The sequence below is a fragment of the Xiphophorus hellerii genome, chromosome 18 (genome assembly GCF_003331165.1).
Source record: "Xiphophorus hellerii strain 12219 chromosome 18, Xiphophorus_hellerii-4.1, whole genome shotgun sequence".
NCBI classification, from domain to species: domain Eukaryota; kingdom Metazoa; phylum Chordata; class Actinopteri; order Cyprinodontiformes; family Poeciliidae; genus Xiphophorus; species Xiphophorus hellerii.
In genome coordinates this window covers 24307878-24331294 of record NC_045689.1, presented here as the reverse complement: position 1 = coordinate 24331294, position 23417 = coordinate 24307878, and the positions used below count along the sequence as shown (strand labels likewise).

Genomic DNA, 23417 nt, shown 5'->3' with positions numbered 1-23417 from the left:
AGAATCTTATTTGTTTCTGACTCACTTTGCTGCTTGTGGCTCACAAGTCGTAACCGAGGGAATCCGGTTAAAGGATTTTCAAAATAAAAGATCCTCCAGACTTAAATAATACATATAAATATTTAATTATTTCTTGCGCGGCCCGGTACCAATTGGTCCACGGTCCGGCACCGGTCCGCGGCCCGGGGGTTGAGGACCATTGCCGTATTGGACAACAACCGCCTGTCATTTTAGGCTAGCTTAAGCTAACCTGAATATTTACAACTCTCTTGTTGATACACTGACATTACTTACCTTCTGTCTTTAAACCACTTTGAAAAGCTTTTCTTCGTCTCTCCAACAGCTTTATCCTTCCCCCTCTTCTGTTTTCTGTTTTGTGCCCCGGAGTTTTTTCTGCGCCCCATCTTTAGCTCCCTGTTGTCGAGGAATTACTACAAATTTAAAAGAAAAAAAAAACGCGCCTCAGCGGTTTCTCGAAGGGCCGCTGCCCAAGCTGCCTGTATGGGAGGGGAGAGCGGCTAGTCAGTGCTGTTCCTCTGTTATTGATCATTTCATACACAAACAGCTGTTAAGTACTGTAATAGAGTGGTTTGTTGCCCCTAGTGGTAGAAATACAGATATACCTGTTCTAGGTATAATTCTTAGTAGGCCAACTTATTAGGTTGGGTTAGCCAGAAAAAACTGTACTGAAGTAGCTGTTCTGTTCCTGCGTTCCACCATTAAAAGACTTCGTCTCCACATTCCGTCTGCTTGTTCTTTCCAACCCCAGAATATCACAAGTACATAAAATGCTGACTAGAAAAAAAATAATTCCCGGCATCGTTTTTGCGCCCCCCCTAGTGCAGCGCCCCTATGCGTTGCATAACTACATAGCCACCTGTTGCGCCACTGCTTGGCCACTAGGGTTGTCATCTCCCAGGTGACTGAGATTGGGACATGACTTCCTCCTGTTATTACTGACTAAAAGTACTAGTGCCCACATAATTAATGTGGAACACATTTTTTGTCTGATTCACCCGGGCCAGATGAATTTTCCATCAGTAAATCCTGGCTGTTCTCAGATTTTTGTAACTACTCCACGTCTAGCTTTTATTGAGAGCCGACCGCATTCATTGATTTAAAACATTCTAGTTTAGCTGTGGGCTGCTGACATGCCATCTGCTCTCAGGGAGCTGCTCAGTGCGGAGGAGGACGTATGAGTTTAATCAAGAGCATGTGTTAAGTTTCACATGATCTGCTGCCCTCTGGTTTTCATGTGTGTATGTCAGATGTTGTCATCACATACAGAAATACAATTGCAATCATATTATGAGTAACAAAAGCTTTTAATGACAGTTAGAATGAGTTAATGCAGCAAGTCAATATTTGCAGTGTTGACCCCTCTTCTTCAGGACCTCTGCAATTCTCCCTGGCATGCTCTCAATCAATTTCTGGACCAAATCCTGACTGATAGCAGTCCATTCTTGCACAATCAATGCTTGCATTTTGTCAGAATTCCTAGGTTTTCGTTTGTCCACCCGTCTCTTGATGATTGACCACAAGTTTTCAATGAGATTAAGATCAGGGGAGTTTCCAGGCCATGGACCCAAAATCTCTATGTTTTGTTCCCTGAGCCAGTTAGATATCACCTTTGCTTTATGGCAAGGTGCTCCATCATGCTGGAAAAGGCATTGTTCATCACCAAACTGCTCTTGGACGGTTGGGAGAAGTTGCTCTCGGAGGACATTCTGGTACCATTCTTTATTCATGGCTGTGTTTTTAGGTAAGACTGTGAGAGAGCCGACTCCCTTGGCTGAGAAGCAACCCCACACATGAATGGTTTCAGGATGCTTTACAGTTGGCATGAGACAAGACTGGTGGTAGCGCTCACCTTGTCTTCTCCGAACAAGCTGTTTTCCAGATGTCCCAAACAATCGGAAAGGGGATTCATCAGAGAAAATGACTTTACCCCAGTCCTCAGCAGTCCACTCCCTGTACCTTTTGCAGAATATCAGTCTGTCCCTGATGTTTTTCCTGGAGAGAAGTGGCTTCTTTGCTGCCCTCCTTGAGACCAGGCCTTGCTCCAAGAGTCTCCGCCTCACAGTGCGTGCAGATGCACTCACACCTGCCTGCTGCCATTCCTGAGCAAGCTCTGCACTGCTGGTGGCCCGATCCCGCAGGTGAAACACTTTTAAGAGACGGTCCTGGCGCTTGCTGGTCTTTCTTGGGCGCTCTGGAGCCTTTTTGGCAACAATGGAACCTCTCTCCTTGAAGTTCTTCATGATGCGATAGATTGTTGACTGAGGTGCAATCTTTCTAGCTGCGATTCTCTTTCCTGGTAGGCCATTTTTGTGCAGTGCAATGATGACTGCACGTGTTTCTTTCGAGATAACCATGGTTCACAGAAGAGAAGCAATGATGCCAAGCACCAGCCTCTTTTTAAAGTGTCCAGTGGTGTCATTCTTACTTAATCATGACAGATTGATCTCCAGCCCTGTCCTCATCACCACCCACACCTGTGTTAATGGAGCAATCACTGAAACGATGTTAGCTGGTCCTTTTAAGGCAGGGCTGCAATGAAGTTGAAATGTGTTTTGGGGGATAAAGTTCATTTTCTAGGCAAATATTGACTGCAATTAATTGCTGTTACACTGATCACTCTTTATAACATTCTGGAGTATATGCAAATTGCTGTTATAAAAACTGAAGCAGTAGACTTTGTAAATATTAACATTTGAATCATTCTCAAAACATTTGGTCATGACTGTAGAAGCTCATTACCGAACCACACAGCAACTGGTTTGATCCAGTGCGCTGCTGGCAAGCGTTTAAATTGGAAAGCTCACAATTTGCCCTGTGTGAGCTTAACCGCTGAATATGACTAAAAAATCACAGGGGAGACTTTGAGACGGCCAAACGGTGAGCTGTTGCGTTTGGGAGTAGGTGAAAGGTGAGGTCTTAGCAAGCTTCGGGGGACGAGGACTGGAGAAGACTGCTTTAAACCAGAATACAACACCAGACTAAACTAAAAAGCCTGAAAGTCTGGAGTTGCTGTACAGCACACCCATTCAGACGGAGTGCTGGGAATGCAGTGTCTGGGGGTGGTCTAGAGGAACTTGGCAAGGGAACAGTAAAGTGTTCCAAAAGCCATTAAACTGGGATCTGCTATTGGTCAAATGCTCTAAGCATCCGATGTAACATGAGAAATATCAGCATGATTGAGACAAAAAAAAATCTATTGAGTCATGCAGTAGCCTATACGTTGGCCTGTTTCCTCATCCTCCAACCACATCTTTTACGTCAGCGCTTGCAAGTCCTGGTTCTCAAGGCACACAGCTTTGTTTAGACAATTCCCTCCTTTGATGGAGACGATTCAAATAATTGCAATTGTTCGTCTGCCATCAAATAACGTTATCTGGGCTGGACCAAGAAACACAGGCAGGATGTGTTAGGGAATGAGAACTATAAAACTTTGTTTTACTTAATGAAGATGTGGTCTATGCTGCTTCTCATGGCCCGCCCTCCTCCTTGTTCAGACTTTGTTCCAATCAAACCATTTTTCTGCACAGAAACAGAGCAGCCAGTGGAGACCTGCTGAGTACAATGAAATGCTGCACAAATGCATTGAACATTGCAAGACTTCAGCGTGACTGAAGGTATTAGTCTTTCTGAAGCTACGTCCACACAGCGTAGATGTGGATGCTCAATTCAGATTTTTTCTGAAAATGGATGTTTTTTGTGCGTGTGTGACCGGTGCACCCCTGCGTTGTGTGTGTTATGTGGTGATCGGACAAAACATCAAGTCTGGGTTTGGAGGCGGTCTCCGTTTATTCAGTTATATTATACGCTAATTCAGAGATATTAGCGTTAGCACATAGCATGTGCTCCGGTTCTCCAACCCGATCTATACAAAATAATAATGTTAACATGCATCAAATGTTATAAAGGCGAAATAGCAACTCAAATGAAAATATCCAAACACCTAACATTAATACAGAAGGAAAAATAAACATTTGAACAACATAAATGAAAGGATTACAATGGATTATAAAACTTTCCTCTTCCCAGTGGAACGAGTAACAAAAGGGAAGAGGAAATTAACAACTTAATATTTATAATGGTCCTGGAGGACCCCGAACAAACGAAGAAGAAAGTAGGGCGGAGCCAGAGGACCAAACCCCTTATAGCAGGCACAGAGGATTGCAAAGACAGACAAGTATAAGAGGACAAATAAATTAAAGAAAACATTTTGTGAAAATATACAACTAACAATATAGACCCAGTTACACGTGTAATCATTAATACCAATTAAACTCTATCACAATCAGAGTTCTGTGTGCATGATTTATGAGCCCAAAGTGACCCATGTGCGCAGAAGAAAAGCGCAGAAGTCACCCAGTAGAGCTGTTCATAAAACTTGATATCTGTTATCGATTTGTTGAATAATGGGAGCTGACAGTATTGCTACAAGATCATAACATGATGAAGTAAGCCAAGAAAAAAGCACAACTAATAGCAATGGCCTTTTGTGGAGCTTTGACTCCAAATTCTGTTGAGATGACTGTTACATAGTTTCAACTAGGAGTTGTTACAGGATGTTATTGCTCTCCACTGACGCAGACATTTATTATAATTTCAAAATGTCAAGGAACAATTTTGCTTTAATCTACCAGCGCTTCTCCTCAGTAAAGTCTCCAAAGGACAGTGACATCGGATGACGAAACAGATGCATAAAATGTGACATTCTTAACTGCAGGCACAATTATCCATCCAATCGTTTTCTAACACTCTTGTCCCTCGTGGGGTCAGGAGAGTGCGGGTGCCTATCTCCAGCGAACGTTTCGGGCGAGACGCGGGGTACACCCTGGACAGGTCGCGAGTCCATCGTAGACTTTGAAAAGTATTAAGATACGTATCTGATTTAATACCACATATGGATACGTCACAAACTGTATTTTTTTTTGCTGGTTAAATATGGGCTGCCGTTTGTACAGTTAGACAGAAAAAACAGCAGTATTTTGGTTTATTTTGCTTGTCATACGAGAAAATGTAGATCCAAAGTGACGACACTGGCACGGCTTCCTTTAGACGGGCTGTTTAGTTAATGCCGTGAAAACTGCATAAATAAAACACAAAGATTGAGATATTTTATAGAGTGACAGGTGACACGATTTTTTTTTTTTTTTTGTACCCCTCCAGGGGGTCTTTTGTGGGCTCTAGTGTCCCTTATATGATAGTAGGCTGACAGGAAACTGGGAAGGAGAGGGGGGAAGACATGCGGCAAATATCATCGGGTCCGGGAGTCGAACCCGCGACGGCCGCGTCGAGGACTCAAGGCCTCCAAATATGGGTCGCGCTAACCCCTACGCCACCACGGCATGCCCGTGACACGTGATTTTAACAAAAAGTTACCTCGTGGCCGCCTGCTTCTTGGGAGGTCCTTAACAAATATTCCACTCTAAATTAAAATCTGAAATAATTAAAACACCATGACTAATAAATTTACAAAATATTGCAACAGAATTACAAACTACCTGTACAGCTACAGAAGTCACAAGGCTGCTGCATGTAGCTTGGTTCCAGGCATCTGTGCGTTTTCAAAAGGTTTCACAAACCAGAACTCTACACATTTGATTTCATCTTTAGTTCATTCACTCAATAACAAATACAAAGAGTTCTTGTAATGACTAAAGGAAATCATGAATGAAAGGGAGGAAAAAGAAGTCTAAACGTATAATATCTGCCCCTACTCTGCACCAACCTTTGATTTTTGCCAACTTCTAAGAAGGACAATTTGATAATATTGCAATTAGATTCAACTGTGTCCCCCTAGGCTATTTATATCTCCTTGATACATCATCTGATCTTCACCAAATCAGACAGCTGATCCTAAACGCTGCTGCTCGAATTCTCAGAAAAACCAGGAAGATAGAGCACATCAGCCCAGTTCTAAAATCCATACCCTGGCTTCTCATAGCTCAGAAAATAGACTTTAAAATACTGTTGTTACTTTTATAAATCGCTGAACAGCACAGCACCAAAATACATTAAAGATCTGCTGTTGTTGTATCAACCTTCCAGACCTCTCGGGTCTTCTGGTTCTGGTCTGCACTGCGTCACCAGGAACCATAACCAAATTTGGAGAAGCGGCATTCAGGTTCTATGTGATCCACAAATCTGGGACAAACTTTCAGAAAACTGCAAAACAGCTGAAACACTGTTTTTTCTCTAAATCAATACTAAAAAAACACCTTAGAGTTGCTTTTCAACCGTAATAAATAGAACAGTGAACAACATATTTGTGGCGTTTGAGTGATTTTAATGATGGTACTTGACAAAATACAATGTCTGTTACGGATTTTCATAATTGGTGATTGTATGATGTTATGATGTTTTTATGTAAAGCCTTTTGAACTGCCTTTTTGCTGACAGGTGCAACACAGATGAGCCTGATTGAAATGTGGGAGTGGTGCTGGGGCTGTCGCCACACGGTCAGATTGGCGCTGAACTGCAAGGGCTGTCCACTGATGCTTGCAGCTACAAATGTTCTTGCAGTCTTATCAGTCAAAAATAGGTGTTTCCCTGAAAATTAAAAAAAAAGTCCATGAGATTATATTCAGAAAGGATTTTTTTAAATTGATTATTTTAGTTGCCTCTGCGGTGAATTCTTCACGTAAAGTCTGTAATGTCTGCCCATGGCAAAATGAAGGACTGTCTTCAAACTTTTCCATCGTTTTTTTTTTTAAAAAAAAGGTCAAATACGGAAAATATTCCATTAACGTGAGCCGTGGCGCTCACAGATTCACACACATTTCTACTGAGCTGTGGAGACTGCGTGCTGTGGACTCCTACAGTTTCATTCAGAGTTGTGTCTTCCCCAAACCTTGTTCATTCAAAGTTTCATAGTTAGTTTTGTGGTTTCCCTTTTCTCTAGTGCCTGGATTAGTTTTTAGTCATCATGACTCCCTTGGATTCTGACTGTGGTTGGATTGTGTGGTCTCCCTCTTGCTCTCTGGGACTGAGTGTGGTCGAACACACGCCATTGGCTTGTGGTTCTCACCGTGGTAAAATTACTTTACCATGGTGAGTTGTGTGCCATGGTTACAGTAAATTTTACCTCTAGATCCTGGGTTGTTGCAGGACTTGGCCGTGAATTGTCTGTAGCTCTCCCCTCCTCCTGTGGCCCTCTGACCTGCAGGTACACAGTAAAAAAACAAGGTGTTATTTTAACACCTATAGAGTTTAATTTAACTGTTTCAGATAATATTTGGTCCCACTCGAAAATAGTGTAAAATGTACTCTATAGCCAGTGTCAAATTTTCAGAGTTAATTTTACTCATTTTAGTGTCAAAATCAACAAGTCAGTGAGTCAAATTATTTAACACTATTGTTTGTTTACACTCTCCAGAGTAATACTGTTATTTTATGGAGTTAATTTTACACTAAATTTACTTAAAAATGTGTTGGTTTTTTTTTGCGCATTTGTTGTTTTTTTTTTACACATAAGCCATATAATGCTAAAATTTAGCATTATATGGCTTTCATAAAATCTACCAATCACAATAATCACAAAGTTATAAGTTCATAGTGACATTTATTCAACTTTATGATCCAGTGACATAATTACTGTAACAGTGTCAGTTTAATGATCTTCAAAACAATGTTCACCAAAGATAGCAATATGGGACAACAAAAAGAGCAGTGTCATTTGCTTCATATGACATTTGTATGTCAAAGGGCTTTGGATAACATAGATCAGGGGTCGGCAACCAATGGCTCCGGAGCCACGTGTGGCTCTTTCGTCCTTCCGTTGTGGCTCCCAGTGACTTTGGGAAATAGAATATTTTATTAAAATTAAATCATTAAAAAATTATAAAGTAAAATCATTTTAAAATAAATTTCTAAATCTGAAGATAACGGTAAACTTGTAACATTAAAACAAAAAGTTTTGAACTTTTTTAGCACCCAAAATATACATCATGTCCGCCGATGTGCGACAGGCATTCCTGACGTACCCCACATGTCTGGCAGACCGCGTTTTTTTTTTAGCGCACTGATTTATTGACTTTTTGATCCTTGCCTGGAAGATACATCATGAATAAATCCAAGAAAAGGACACATTCTGAAGATGGCAGAACATTTAATGCTACGTGGACAGATCATTTTGCTTTCACCGCTGATGAAACTGGTTCACCTGTCTGCTTAATATGTGGCGAAAGACTGGCAAACAACAAAAAGTCAAATGTTGAAAGACATTTCAAGAGCAAACACTCTGTCTTTGCTAAAAAATATCCCGAGGGAGAGGAGAGAAAAAAGGCCGTTTCGGAGCTGATGCGGAAGGCTGAAGCTAGCAGGAGTCACTTCAAGAAGTGGATTAAGACCGCAAATTTCACTACATGTGCCAGTTTCGTGGCTACTCAGGAAATAATCAAGCATGGTAAGCCATTTACAGATGGAGATTATCTCAAAGAAACATTTGTTAAGATTTCAGAACATCTTTTGTCGGACTTCAGAAACAAAGATGAAATTTTGCAGAAAATAAAAGACATGCCTCTCTCTGCCAAAACTGTCCAGGACAGAACTGTGAAGATGGCAGAAAACGTCACCAGACAGCAGATTGAAGATATCAATTCAGCATTGGCCTACTCAATCGCCTGTGATGCGTCAAAAGACAAAAATGACATTGAACAAATAGCGTTGTTCTGCCGATACGTGAGCGCTACCGGGCCACAGGAAGAAATGATTGATTTAATACCGCAAAAAGGCCAAACACGGGGGGAGGATATATGTGAGGCTGTATTGGACTGTTTGAGAAATAAAGAAATAAAGACCACTCACCTGGTGTCAGTAGCTACTGATGGGGCACCGTGCATGACAGGAGCGCAGAAGGGCTTTGTAACTTTACTCCAGAAGTCACTGGATAGAAAATTGCTGACTTTCCATTGTATCTTGCATCAGGAAGCACTGTGTGCGCAAACATTTCCTCCGGAATGCACAGAAGTAATGGATGTTGTCATTCAGATTGTCAACAAAATAATGGCAAAAGGTTTAAATCACCGTCAGTTCCGCTCATTACTAGATGAGATGGACACCAAGTACTCTGATCTCCTGCTGCATAACAAAGTCCGTTGGCTGTCCAGAGGGGAAGTGCTGAAACGCTTTGCAGCGTGTCTAGAAGAGGTGAAAACATTCCTCAGCAGCAAAGGGCTCACCTTTCCAGAGCTGCAACAGCCAGAGTGGCTGGAAAAGCTACACTTTATGGTCGATATGACAGCGCACCTGAACACATTGAACACATCTCTTCAGGGGAAAGGAGGCACAGCTCTGCACCTGCTGGAAGAGGTGCTAGGATTCGAGCGCAAGCTAACAGTGTTGGCCAAGGATTTACAGCGAGTCGCACTGCATCACTTCCCCTCTTTGAGAGAATACCGACAAGGTGGGAATGTGATAAATACTCAGTATTTGCAATCTGCAATCACTGCAATGCAAGCATCATTTGGGAAACGATTCTGTGAGTTCAGAGAGGAAAAAAACACTATCTTTCCCTGTCACTCCTCTAAGCATCGATCCATCCCTGTTGAATGTGACTGCATTTCCAGGTGCAAGTCAACCTGATCTAGAGATGGAACTGGCCGACATCGCCGACAAAGACATCTGGGTGTCAAAGTTCAAGAGTTTGACAGCTGATCTTGAAAATGTGTGCCATCAGAAGGCCTTTCTCGCTCAGAATCAGAAATGGAGCGAAGTTGCAAACCTTCCCAAACAGGACAAACTTGTATTCGAAACATGGAATGCCATCCCCGACAGCTACATCAACATGAAGAGGTATGCATTTGGAGTCCTTGCGATCTTCGGATCCACATACATCTGTGAGCAGGTCTTCTCCAACATGAACTTTATTAAAAACAAGCACCGCTCACGCCTCACAGACGTCAGCTTACACTCCTGTTTGAAGCTGAAGGTGACATCTTACAGGCCTGACATGAAGACGCTGTGCGGCGAGGTTCGGGAGCAAAAATCACATTAACCAGGTAAAATAAATATTTTAATTAGCTATTGTTTTACATATGTGTGCGTGGTTGTCTGGAATATAACAGTCAAATATAAATACATAACTATATATTGTTAAGTGAAATAGTTTTTTTTTTTAATTCAGGAGGACAGGTGACCGCACACGCACGATGGGACACAGAAGCAGGCTGCGCATTTTTTGGTTAGCTTGGTTCGTTCAGTGCCGGTGGATAATATTTGGATAAGTTTTGATTTTTATCTCCTGAATAAGAGGAGGACAGGTGACTGCATTCTATTTCTATTTTTCCTTCAGTGCGGGTTGAGTAAGTTTTGATTTTTATTTCTTAAATACAAAGACCCAAATAGACAGAGGGTGTTTTGTTTGAAATTGAGCATCAACAAAGTGTAAAATGCGTTTTGTTACATGCAGAAATAAAATTTTGTGTTCTCTGCAGCAGTTCGTTGATTTCATAAACGCAACATAGTATCGATTTTTGTACAAACCATATAGGTTTTATATATATGACGTCAAAATGGGTTGTGGCTCCGAGTGCTTTCTTTTTATTGGGAGGCGGTCCCAAATGGCTCTTTGAGTAGAAAAGGTTGCCGACCCCTGACATAGATGGATGACATCAAACACAACAAAACCTTGCATCATTTTAGTAACTTCATAAGCATGAAAATGTTCATGAAAAGTTACTGTACATATGTCACACTAATGGAGCGTTCTAGAGCTCAACTCTGGGTGTTTCCTTTGTTTCTCCAACATCTATGTTGTAAACAGTTGTTTGGAGAAAGGTGACGAAGTTGGTCAGGGGAGCACTGTATGACGTACCAAACACATAATCGGCCTTAAAGAGCTCATCAAGAGCTAAAACTGAACATGCTGCCTTACATGGAATAGCATAGTTGTCAATCACAATGAAGAATGTGTGAATACTGCTTTGGATGGATCCGTGGGCAAGGAGGTAGGGCTGGGTACGCTGCGTGATTTTCTCAAGATGCTGCTGTACACTTCCAACCTACATTAAAAAATAAATAAAAACATGACAAATTAGTGACAAATTTCTGAATGAAGATCAGACAGAATCAAATTTTGAATTGTACAAATGAAGAGACTGAATTATGCATTTTTATCTTTAAACAACTGTTTAGCAGTACCTTTAGAAATCTGATGAGGTGAGCCACTGCTTGAGATGCAGACATCTTACCCGGCCTCTTTCGTCCTTGTGCAGATGGTGGTAAGCAAAATAGCAGACATGTCACTATCCCAACCTACAGACCAACAGCTTCCGGTTACCATCATCCCACTAACATAAGAATTTGTCACAATTATCTAGAGGACCAACATACCATTTTCAGCTTCAGCAGCCAACTCTGCATTCCGCAATAAATCCAAGAGCTCAGTGGTGGGTACCAGGCCATGGCTTTCCTTTATAACCTTGGATTTGAGATTGGTGGGCCACTTCTCCAAATATTTGTTGGCAGTGCCTTCGCCAAACAGAAGTCTGAAATCTTGTTCTATCTGAAATGCATAAATACCCATTTACCCTCTTTCACACAGTGATAAAAGGGTAAATGGCCTGTACTTGTACAGTGCTTTTGAAGTCCAGAGGACCCCAAAGTGATTTACACCACATTTAGTCATTCACACGCTGATGCTGGTGAGCTACATTGAAGCCACAGTTGCACAAGGGAAGACTGACATAAGCAATGCTGCCCTGTGCTTGTGCAACCAGGCCTCCTGAACACCACCAGCAGGCAAGGCAGGTGAAGAGTCTTTCCCAAGGACATAACGATTTAGAAAGAGTGGGGGTTCAAACTGGTAATACACAGGTTACAGGACAAACTCCTATGACTGTTGAATATTTTAGTAGTGTAAGAGATAAAGCCGTCTTACCAGTCCTGGTGTGTCCAGAAACCGTGGAAAGACAGAGAACACATTTGCTGCTTTCTTTTCATCATTGACCATTGAAAGACGGTAATGGAAGTTAGTCTTCATCTTCTCACAGACAGTGTCATCATCAGCAGAGTGTTTCAAAACAGCAATAGCTGCTTCCACTTCCTCATCTCACAGCACTTTGTCAGCAGTGAAAACCATGGATTGACCATGGCCTTGTCTGTTTCTAACTCCCAGCCACAGATTTTACATTACTTTACATATACTCACTATTGAGAAAACTTACTTTTGGGAGATTTGCTACCTGAGGCACTCCTTTCCTCTGCAGTTTTTCTTTGAATGCGACTGTGGCTCTTTGGTAGAGTAGTCGTCTTGCAATCGGAAGGTTGTAGGTTCGATTCCAGCTTCCTCCTGCCATATGTCGATGTGCCTCTGGGCAAGGCACTTAACCCCAAATTGCCTACCGATCTGCGTATCGGTGTTATAAATGTGTGTGTGTTTGTGAGTGCGACTGGGTGAATGTGACTCTAGTGTAAAGCGCTTTGAGTGGTCAAAAATGACTGGAAAGTTCAGTCCATTTAACATATCCATGTTTTGAAAACGGGTCCTCCAGATAGGGAAATAGGGCAACGAACCCCTGAGCATACATCACTCTGACACCTTTAGGAGGAGATGATCTGATATATGATCAAACAATGAGTCACTAAACTGATGTTTGAAAAAATAATGAAGAACAATTCAAAACCAAAATGTTTCCTTATAGTCTAAGTGTATGATTCTTACCCATGTGCTTCTGTCATTGCAGCTGTAAGGATGTTTATCATCTGTCTTCTGGTTGCATCTGTCAAGCATTTAGTTCTTGCATCATATGCTCACCACCAGGCTTTGTTGTTGAGACTCTTTCAATCAACTTCAATTTCAAAGAAAAATTTTTTAAAAACTCTTCAACCACTAAACCTATAAAGTACATAAACAATGCTAAATTAAATGTAATAGCTTACCGCTTGCGGCACATAATTTATGTGACATGGCCTTTTAGGTTGGCTTCCTTCAGCAGTGGTTTCGTCTTCTGATGGGTCACACAATGTGAAATTCAGAATAATAGTATCATCAGATGTGACTGAAGATGGTAAAACAGCACCTGCACCTGTTTAGGAGAACTCTAATACTCCCAAAACAACTTCTAAAATAATTATAAATACATCGATGAATTGTTAGTGATTACCAGGATAATCTTTGTTGCTCAACATAAATCGAAAGGTTCCAGGTGACTGATTCACTATTTCTTCAAAAACATCTACATCTTCTGTATCAGACTGGTCATATACCTTCAGATCTTGCTGTCTGCCTTCTGGAATGTTGAATTTCAGGCACACTGAAGCAGAAGGAAATATTAAAGAAGTGAAAATTAAAACATTTACTGCTGATAAACAAAGGGTGAAATAAGTAGAGTAACCCAACTAATTTTACAAAATGCCAGTGAGTTCAATCCAGTACAACATTTTAATACATGTCAGAAGTATTGATGAACTATTTCTAAAGAAAAAAATTACTTAATGCAAGATGGGTTTCTTATGTAAGAAAAAAGTAGTGAGATTATTTTACCAACCTTCTCTCACAAATGCATCAAATGTTAGGTCAGAAAGTTTCACGTACTTCTGCTCCCCACCAAACAAAACCATGATCTGTTAGGAAAAAAAAGAATAACAAAAATAAACAACCATGACAGACACATTTTAATAATTAATAAATGTGCTTCAAAGTAAATGCCATTTGAAAACTGAGTTTATATTCCCGATACACTTGAACATAATCTGTACAAGCAACATGGCGCCTGTTAGCTGCTACATCCATGGTGCTAACCATGCTAACGTGACTCGGTGGGTGCTACGACCCCGAAGTACCCACGGAATCTGGGCCTATGGCACAAGGCACAGTGATTAATGCTATTACAATTTATAACAGTTACGTATTCTTACCTTGACAGCCTTCAGAAAAAAAAACTGAGTAAATATTGTGAGATGACAACTTGTCTAGCATAGGGCTAACCCTCGGCTCTCGTCCTACACAATACAGCTTTCTCCCGCTGCCCTGAACGTGAACAACGGAATAAAACGGATATAAAAATGAGACATGAAGGGTTTTTTCACCACTAACAAACTAAACCATGGTGCCAAAACCATTTGCTACGCTAGTACTCACGCATAATAGTTGCGAACATATTTAACGGATAACGACAAAAGCTATAATATAATTCTTCAGTACAATTAATATCAAAATAAGTTACCAACACCGGATTGTTAAAAGTTACTTACCTTTTCTGTAGCACAACTCCGTTCAGAATCCAAAATGGAAACAGCCTCACCAACTTCAGAAAACTGGTGCTTCGTCTCCTTTCTTCCTCCTCCTCCTCCTCTTGCCAAAAATCTTTACTGGCGCATTATTGACACTTGACGGAGTCAAAAGTTTCACTGCGTGAATGTAGCATTTTACTCTGACTTTTAACTCCAATGTCAGAGCCGATTTACACTCCATATAGTTATAAATACTCTATTTAGATTAAATTAGGTTAACACTGAAATATGAACACCACATTTTTTACTGTGGCGCATGCCGCTTCCTCCTGCACAAACAGTTGTTTGGTCCCCGCCCTTCTGCTTCACGTCTTTTCCAGCTGGGTTGTCCTTTTTCTAATATTGCTGCATGTTCATTTGCTGCTCCCCCCTCTCCTTAACGTCACAGTGCTCCCGATACCCGCACAGCTTGTGGACCTTTCATTTTTGCCATTCCAGTTACCAGCAGCCGCTTTATGGTATTCCCGAAAGGCCTCGGTAACTGGGCCTGGTGCCTGTACAATCACAGGAAGGTCAGAAAGAGAGCGGTCATGGGCACCAAAAAGCTCTTGGTAGCAGAAGAGCTGACCAGTACGGGAACAGTTTAGTTGTTCTGGAACTGAGCTGCTATTCAGTTCCAGAATAACAGGAACTGAAGGCTATGCAGAAGGAGGATCTTTTACAACAAATATTCCACATAGCACTTTGTGACATAAAGCCACATTTGGCTCCAAATACCCACTCTATGGAATTTCAAGTCCATTGGCTGCCTGCAGCTGCAACCAAGGATTGGATTGGTGCCTGCCAGAGCGCCATGGTTCAAAGTGTTTCCTTAAAACTTTTTCTGATGATAGGGATCATCAAACAAAATGACGCAATGTTCGTCACGTGTCTACCCATCAAATCAAACTCATGTCTTTATTGATACAAGCCATATTTTCAAAAGATCAATATGACTGTACTGTGGTAAGATGCTGAAAGGTGGAGCACTTGGTAACAATTGTTGCTTTTCAGCAAGAGGGTACTGGGTGTGAATGTCAGTCTAGGGTCTTTCTGCATGGTGTTTTTGTTTTGGGTTCTTTTTGCTTACTCTGGCTTCCTTCTATAGTCCAAAACCTTGACAGTCAGATAAACTGCGCTTTCTTTAAACTGCCCTTAGGTATGATTGTTCATGCTTGGTTGTTGGTCCGGTGTGCCTCTGTGTTGCCCTGGTAACCAGGTGAACTGTCCAGTAAGTACATCATCCCATTGCGGACAGGTGACAAATCAGATCCTTTCCCTACTCCCCTGTAATCCTACTTTTTTTGTTTTGTTTTCTTTCATTAAGTACTGTAAAGACACGTTGTTTGGTTTGGCATTGCATCAAGTCTTGTGCTGTAAAAACCCTTTAAACTGTGAACTGGGAAGAATTAAGAGCTGGAATACCTTGCAATCCCTTTGAAGAGATTACAATTGCATAATCCTTCTTGAGAGCTCTGTTTTGAGAGAAAAAATCCTGATGTGGACTGACAATGTCTAGTTCAGTATGTCTATAAATAAGTATGCAAACCACAGTCTAGGAGGCCTATATCTTGTTTGTTAGTTTGAGTAAATACAATGAAAAACCCAGACAGGAGTGGTGAGGATCTTCGTGACTATGTAAAAAACAATGCAGACATTCCATCAGCGCTGATGAATCCATGTTGTTCTACAGTAATTGCATCCAGTTTCTGTCTCAAAATGTCTGAGTTTGCAGCTGCATTGCAGCTTGTAATAATTTCATTGGTCGTATCCGTCTGTCTGACTTGCTGTCGACTTTCTGTAGTTCTGTGGTCGTCTCTGTCCAAAAGTTCTAACACTCACTGAAACCTTTGGGAAAATATCTGGTCATGTAAAAAAGAAGACATCAGAACATTTCGATAATTTTTTAGGGAATACAAATTTTACTTTCTTGGCTCATGTTTAACATATTCTCTCCCATCTGTGTTTGAAGTTGTTGCACTTATAGATGAGCCAAACCTTTATAAGGTCATGGAAGAACTGTATTCATGGAAGAACTGTATTCATGGAAGAATACAGTTCTTCCATGAGAACTGTATTCTCATGGAATACAGATCATGGAAGATCTGTATGAAAGAACTGTTTTTAAGCTGTCCTGCTTTGGAGCAAAGACAGTGACATGCTGTGTGAGGAAGTAGGCGCAGTAAATCGGGGGAAGCATTGTAAACCTGCGTTGGCATCTCATTTGCATTTAGCACGGCTCGTGTGTGTTCCGTGGGGATAATGTGGAGTCAAAAGCCAAAAGTTATTTATATCGCCTGACAGATTTAGATTTAATCATATTCATGAATTATTAAATAACCAAAAGCTTTAATTTTGATAGATGGGGAAGAGAACTGATCATTCTTCTTGGGTGATTGGCTCCAACACTCCAAACTTTTTTTATGTTTCCATTTCATTATAACAAATTTTTGAGTGGAAGTCAAAGCCTTTTGTCATTTGTAGCTCTACCAGCCTAGACTGGTCATTGTTGAGTTGCATATGTGGCATGTTGGTGCAGGTTCACCTTTAAGCTCAGTGGTGAACCATAAAGGGAGCCAAAGTTCAGGAGGGGTGTTTAATGGCGTCTTGTCCATCTATTAAGGTCAATATGGGTGGAGTAATGGTCCCCTGCTAGATTACTTTACCAGTATCAGCCTCTACCATCAGAGAAAGTCTTTAGGAAACATTTTGAACCATGGAGCTCTGACAGGCTCCAATCCTGTGTTTCCCTGGAAAAAAACAAACAAGAAACACTTCATTGTGATCTGCAAGATTTCTCTGAAAGAATTAATCATATTCAGGGGGGTGTAGTTTGATCTTTAAAGAATCTGAGGACGGACTGACCAAATGCATTTTCTATGTGTGGTATGTTGGTGTAGGTTCACCATAGTGAGTGGGGGCTGGCATTAACATAGCCTTTAAAGCCATGAGTGTATTGTACGCACTCACCAGAGGTCGCGCTAGACTTTTTTGTTGTCCGTCATTTTGACGGACAGCATAAAAAGAATCCGTCATGTACTATTTTTACCCATCAAATTATAATCATATTGACATAGCCTATTCAGCCACATTTTTTATGTGGTTTAGTTAATATTCACCAAGTTGAACCGTGAATCCGGATCCCATCACACATAAAGCAGATGAACACAAATAACTTTTTCTCCATAGTGACAAAAAACACTGATTGTGGCCCCAATAACTTATAATAAATTAAATTAAGTGACTCCACTTAAATTACCAGCACTTCATCTCCTGGGGTCTGAACGCACAGCCTCACAAATTCCTCCTGGTTGCACCTGCAGAGAAATCTGCGCTGGTTCATCAGCCAGTTGGATCTGTCTGATTCAAACCGATCAATTGAACTCTGCAAGCTTTTTATCCTGTGCGGTCCTGGCGTTGCGCTTTTACGAGGATTTTCTTGTGCGGTTTCATTTCCCTGAAACGGACAGATGTCACATCTGCTGTGCTCCTCATGAGCGCCGCTCTCCTTCTGGGCGTGGGAGGGTAATGTCTTTCGGCTCCGTTTGTTAAAATCACAGAGTGAGTCAAGTTTAATTCTTCGCACCTGCGGAGCCGCGTCCGCATTAGTTGTCAATTAGATCTCATGTTACGGTCTAATTCTGCACCTTTATTTGTTTCCTCAACTGCCGGCTCCTCTGTTTAGACTAAATGGATAAACGCTGCATTCTCTTTAATTCTGTCTGCGGTATGTAATGGAAACTGGAATTAACTTGCCATTTTTACAGAAGTTTGCGATGCGCTTCTGAAACATACGCTCCAAAGCATCATCTTCATAACACTCTGTCAGCTCCCGGTCAGAAAGATGCATTTAGCTCAATGTCTGTCATGACTCCCTTGGGTTCTGGACTGTGGTTTTATTGTGTGGTCTCCCTCTTGCTTTCTGGGTAAAGTGATTTTACCACAATGAAGAGTTCTGTGCCATGGCTTACACTAAATTTTAAAGTTTTTAAAGTCAAGTTTTTGGACTATAGAAGGAAGCCAGAGTAAGAAAAAAGGACCAAAAACAAAAACTATGGAGAACTTATATGAAAATTTCCTCAAATGCTCATCAGGTGTTACCCATGCTCACAGTGCAAATTGCAGGACATAACACTGATTTTTTTTTTTTGGTTGACTCTGGAGCTACTCAATCCTTAATAATGAAAAAAATGTCTCCCACAAGCTCCTCTGTCAGGGAAAATCGTTCACTCAACTGGTGCATCAGGAACAACTATCCCTGAACCAGTTACAAAACCTCTCACAGTGGTGGATCCTTTTGATGGATCCATGCACTCACATCAATTTTTGCTGTCCAGTAACTGTCCTATTAACTTACTGGCCAGGGATTTAATTCTAAAAATGTTCCTTCAAATTGAATGCTCTCCACAAGGCCACAGAGTCTGTAAATAGCCGGAGGCAGCAACATCATTCCTGAACATACCTACACTACTCTACATTTTTGAGTGGTTAGTGTATGACAGGCAAACTGAAAAGCACATGACAGGGCGCCTCCAACAGCATCCTATATGTCACAACAGCGTTTGCACTGGACAGTAAGAGTAACAACTGATCCCACTCATCAACTTGGAGATGACTTCCTCATCTCATCCACCACATCACTCCATGTCACACACATGTGTTGGCCTGATGAAACATCATTTCTCCTGGTGTTGTCACATGGAACTCAAGAAGTTTATTTCTCAGTCCCTGAATCATTTCTTCACATTTCCCTGACAAAACATCCAGAGGACAGATGGAAATCTCTGGGCCCACTGGCTTTCAAGGCCTTTATGGGTGATGATTTGCAGTGGCACTCAGACAACATCTGTTTTCCTCCTTCTCTGAGAATGTACAGAGAAACGATGAATTTCCATTTGACAGCAATGCCAATAAAATGAGTACTTGGTGACAATAACCGACTGGCCTCTGACGTCACTTCTGACCTTTCAGGAGTGCCAGAGTACTTCTGGGCCAGTACCAAATATAATGTGGAACTAATTAAAGGTCAGGAACCAGTCCACATCACAGCTAAATTATCCTTTAGATAAAAGTATCCTCCCTAACCAGAGGCTGAGTCAGGAATTGAGTCAGTTTTCCACTCCCTGTTGGAAGCTGGGGTGACAATTCCCCCACAAGCTCTGCAGAAACCAATCTCCAAAAGGAGCGCCGTCTTCAGTGAGAGCCATTTGAGGTCCGCCAATGAAAGGGGCTCAAATGGGAGCCCCTTTCATTGGCGCCTCAAGTACCAGAGAAACGTTCCACGCCGGTGCCACAGGGCTGTTGGGTCGGTGCAAATGTGGTAATGTGGCCTCGTTTTTCCTGTTTGAGTTAATTTATGTTTCTTATATTGCTGTTTTGGATTGCTTGTTATATTTTGAAGTTATCTACTTTTGTTAGACTTAGTTGGGTTAAATTTTTGGGTTGTTGTGTTGCATGTTTCTGATTGGTTGTTTTGAGGTCACGTGCCACGTACATCTGGAGACGCCCCACTGCAGCGGTACAGGTGTTCTGCATCTAATTAAGCAGCGTGCAGACCGGGAAGAAGGATAAGCCAGAGACAGTGAGACGAGAAGCGGACGGACCCGGGCTGGTTACTGGTGTTGGAGTTGGAGGACGGCGCAGTCGGACCGGAGGACTAGAGACGGGAGGACTGGTCACCAGGGGCGATTCTAGGATCTGACTTTGAGGGGTGCTGAGCCCCCAGCAGGGCTAAGACCCATGAGAAGATATTCGTTGATGCGGTTTTCTAAATCTAACTGCTTATTTACATACATTCACAAACAAAATTAAGAGACATGTTGTCAGTAATTCACAGAATAGAATAGAATAGAATGGAATTCAACTTTATTGTCATTGCACTGTCACAAGTACAAGCAACGAGATGTAGTTTGCATCTATCCAGAAGTGCTCTACGAGATATAAATATTTATTTACAGATGTACAAGACTATGTATGTATGGACTATAAGGGGTTATAGCAAGAGATATAGATATTGTGTATAAATATAAATATGGGAGCTATATGCACAGATTATACAGATTATACAGAATATACAAGAATGTTAGGGAATGGATTATAGATAAATAATGGCAGATAAAATTTACAGGTTGCATGTGTGTGTGAAGAAAACAGTCCGTGATGTGTGTGTGTGTGAGGATAGTCCATGTGTTATTGTTGTATGAGAGGATAGGGGAGTACAGTCCTTATAGTTTATGTTTTATGTCAGGAGGCATTCAAAAGCATGACAGCTGTGGGAAAGAAGCTGTTCCGGTGCCTGGTGGTTCTGGTCCGTAGGCTTCTGTAACGCCTCCCAGAGGGCAGGAGGGAAAAGAGTGTGTGAGCTGGGTGAGTGGAGTCCTTTGTGATTTCCCCGGCCCTTTTCAAACAACGCTTCCTGTAGATGTCCTTGATGGCAGGGAGCGGTGCCCCGGCGATATACTGGGCAGTTTTCACCACCCTCTGCAGCGCCTGCTGGTTGGAGACAGAGCAGTTCCCGTACCAAGCTGTAATACAAAGTTTTGGACATTTTAAATGACTCATCATTTAAATGATGACTCATCATTTAAATGATGACTCATCATTTAAATGACTCATCATTTAAATGATGACTCATCATTTAAATGACTCATTTAAAGTCATTTAAATGGAAGTCATTTAAATGACTTCCTGCTGGTCTCTTCCAGCTGCTGCCATCAGGCAAGAGATACAGAGCAATAAAAACCAGGACAAATTGCCTAAAAAACAGTTTTTACCCGATGGCAATCATGGCACTAAATTCAAAGGCATAAGAACTTCTGCTCTTGACACCACTTTGTTAAAAATGTAAATTCTGTTGCGACACCTCCAGGCGCTGCAACCATCTTCTGATGTCTATTTATTTCTCATTTTGTACTATTTATTTCCTTATCTTTGTATATTATGTATATACACATAACCTGCATCTTAACTCGAGTCGAGCAAATCTCAATCTCATTGTAATCTGTTGATGACAATGACAATAAATCTTATCTTATCTTATCTTAATACAGTTGGTGAGGATGCTCTCAATGGGGCAGCGGTAGAAGTTCGTGAGGATCTCTGAGGACAGGTGGTTCTTCCTCAGGGTCCTCATGAAGAAGAGGTGTTGATGCGCCTTCCTAATGAGTTTGGAGCAACAAAAGAACAATGTTTATTTTACTCAAACATATACTTACAAAGAGTAAAATCAGAGAACCTTTACATTTTTCCCAGAGGTGTATAAACTCAGTTTGAGACAGAATCTCAAGATTACATCATACCTGCCAACATCTGCTAACATTAATGAGACACAAGCAGCTGTGGAGCGACACAGTCCTAGTGGGGTCTGCTGCCCCGGAAATTAAAATAAGATCTACTCAAAACTATGCATTTCATTTGAAGAACATTTGACTAAATTCATAGGATTAATAAACCTAAAACCAGTTTATTATCAAGGTAGAAGTTCAGGTTAATAACTATTGAAAATGAGTCTTTAACCTGAACTTTATTTGAAAATCATACTTAGACATGTCATTACCCTTATTTTTATCTGAACGTTATGCGGCTGTTGGCTTTTTTTCTTTAAATAAGAATGAATGTCCGTCTATGGAAAAGTAGAAATTATGAGTCAGGGTTTTACTGTTTCAGTTCACAGTTCATGAAGTGGGCCTGTCATAGTTTCAGTACCAAACACCTTTCTGTTCACACAGAAACAGCCTGACATTCTGTACTGTTCTTTAGTTTTACCTTATTTAAGTGACTCCAGAGATATTTGGGAAATTAATTACAAAACAAGACAACAGTCACTAATCAAACTTCAAAAAGGACCAATATATTAACAAGGCTAATTACCAGGATCAAACTAACCCATTATTTATCCAAATATTTTGCACATTTACACGATTTTGTACAGATCTACAAAATACTCTTCAAATAAATAAAGCCAATACTGTACACAATTTCATTCATAAATATAAAAACAATTCTAAATTAATTAAGTACTGCATTTCCCATTGCAAAAAATCACTAAGCATAATATTTTGCATTGCAAATTGTCATCTGAATAAAGGTGCTGATGATACCCTTATAGCTGATTAAAAATATATATATATATATAATGGTCTTTACTGTTTTCTTTAGAGGCTGGTTCTAGACCAAATTTACCACAGGGGCCCGTGCAGACAGCGTTTTTATGGATACACTTAAAAAAAAGAATTTAACAAAAACAGATTAATATTTCATCATTTAATAATGTGAGCCAAAGAGCCACTTGTGTCTCCAGAGATTCAGGTTGCAGACTTAGTAGATGGAAAGTGTGATCCTTAAAAAAGCAGTATCATAATTTTTAATTCATTAAATTAATTTTTATCAAAAATAATTTTAATGTATTTTTAATAATACCTTAAAAAGAAAATTGTGAAGAAAAAAAAATATACCACTGAATATTTAAAAAAGACATTTATTTAGTATAATTTCTTTAGAACCCCTCTTAGGCCCTGTCTAGAACCGGCCCTGGTCTGCAGGTCTGGTGCACTTTTGCTTAGCATGTTTTTTCTTCATTGTCAGATTATCCAAAGTGGTAAACCACATTATTAAAAATATTAGAGAAATAATACATTAAATAACCACTGGACAGTTATTCATAAAATATATCAACATTTTTGAATAAAACCCACAGAAAGTAATGTAATGTAGGAAATATTTATGCATTTACTGTTAATCTATTCGTATGATTTGTTCTTTAAATGGCCACTTATTTTGGCTAATGCTATTATTTATTAAATATCATCCAAACTCAACATCCTAAGCAAATAATCAAACCACAATAGTCAGCTAAAATCACAATAAGAAACTTAATCAATCATAACTAAATGTTCTTTACCATTTCAGCCTCAGGAGATGATTGAGGATGAAGAGACGCTGATTTCTGGTTCTTTAGGTCCTGATGGGTCTGCAGTTCCTCTCCTGATCCATTCTGTCTATCATACAGCAGCACACTGCGCCACGACAGACACATTTTATTTTATTTTAGTTTTTTTTGTCTTTCGATGTACACAGTAGTAAATAGACTTTGTGGTATTCTCATTTAGTGACGTAATTATATTAGTTGTGTTTTTTTTTCTTTCGAAAAGTATTTATTGTTACTGTAAACATTTTAAAATTTACATTTTTTCAAT

General features: G+C 40.5%; 1 protein-coding gene and 1 long non-coding RNA gene across 2 annotated transcripts; both read right to left on the bottom strand.

Moving 5' to 3' along the window:
- Positions 1–5515: 5515 nt before the first annotated feature.
- On the bottom strand, positions 5516–12298 carry LOC116708319 (uncharacterized). Its single transcript, XM_032546216.1, has 6 exons — positions 11891–12298; positions 11344–11515; positions 11152–11265; positions 10886–11012; positions 7097–7171; positions 5516–6561 (listed from the first exon to the last, which is right to left on the bottom strand). The coding sequence occupies exons 2-6, from the start codon at positions 11413–11415 to the stop codon at positions 6341–6343; spliced, it is 609 nt and encodes a 202-aa protein (XP_032402107.1). The 5' UTR covers positions 11416–11515; positions 11891–12298; the 3' UTR covers positions 5516–6340.
- A 95-nt stretch (positions 12299–12393) lies between these two features.
- On the bottom strand, positions 12394–14501 carry LOC116708281 (uncharacterized). Its single transcript, XR_004336634.1, has 5 exons — positions 14206–14501; positions 13500–13575; positions 13219–13265; positions 12892–12959; positions 12394–12800 (listed from the first exon to the last, which is right to left on the bottom strand). It is a non-coding gene; the product is annotated as an uncharacterized LOC116708281 (long non-coding RNA).
- Positions 14502–23417: the final 8916 nt, after the last annotated feature.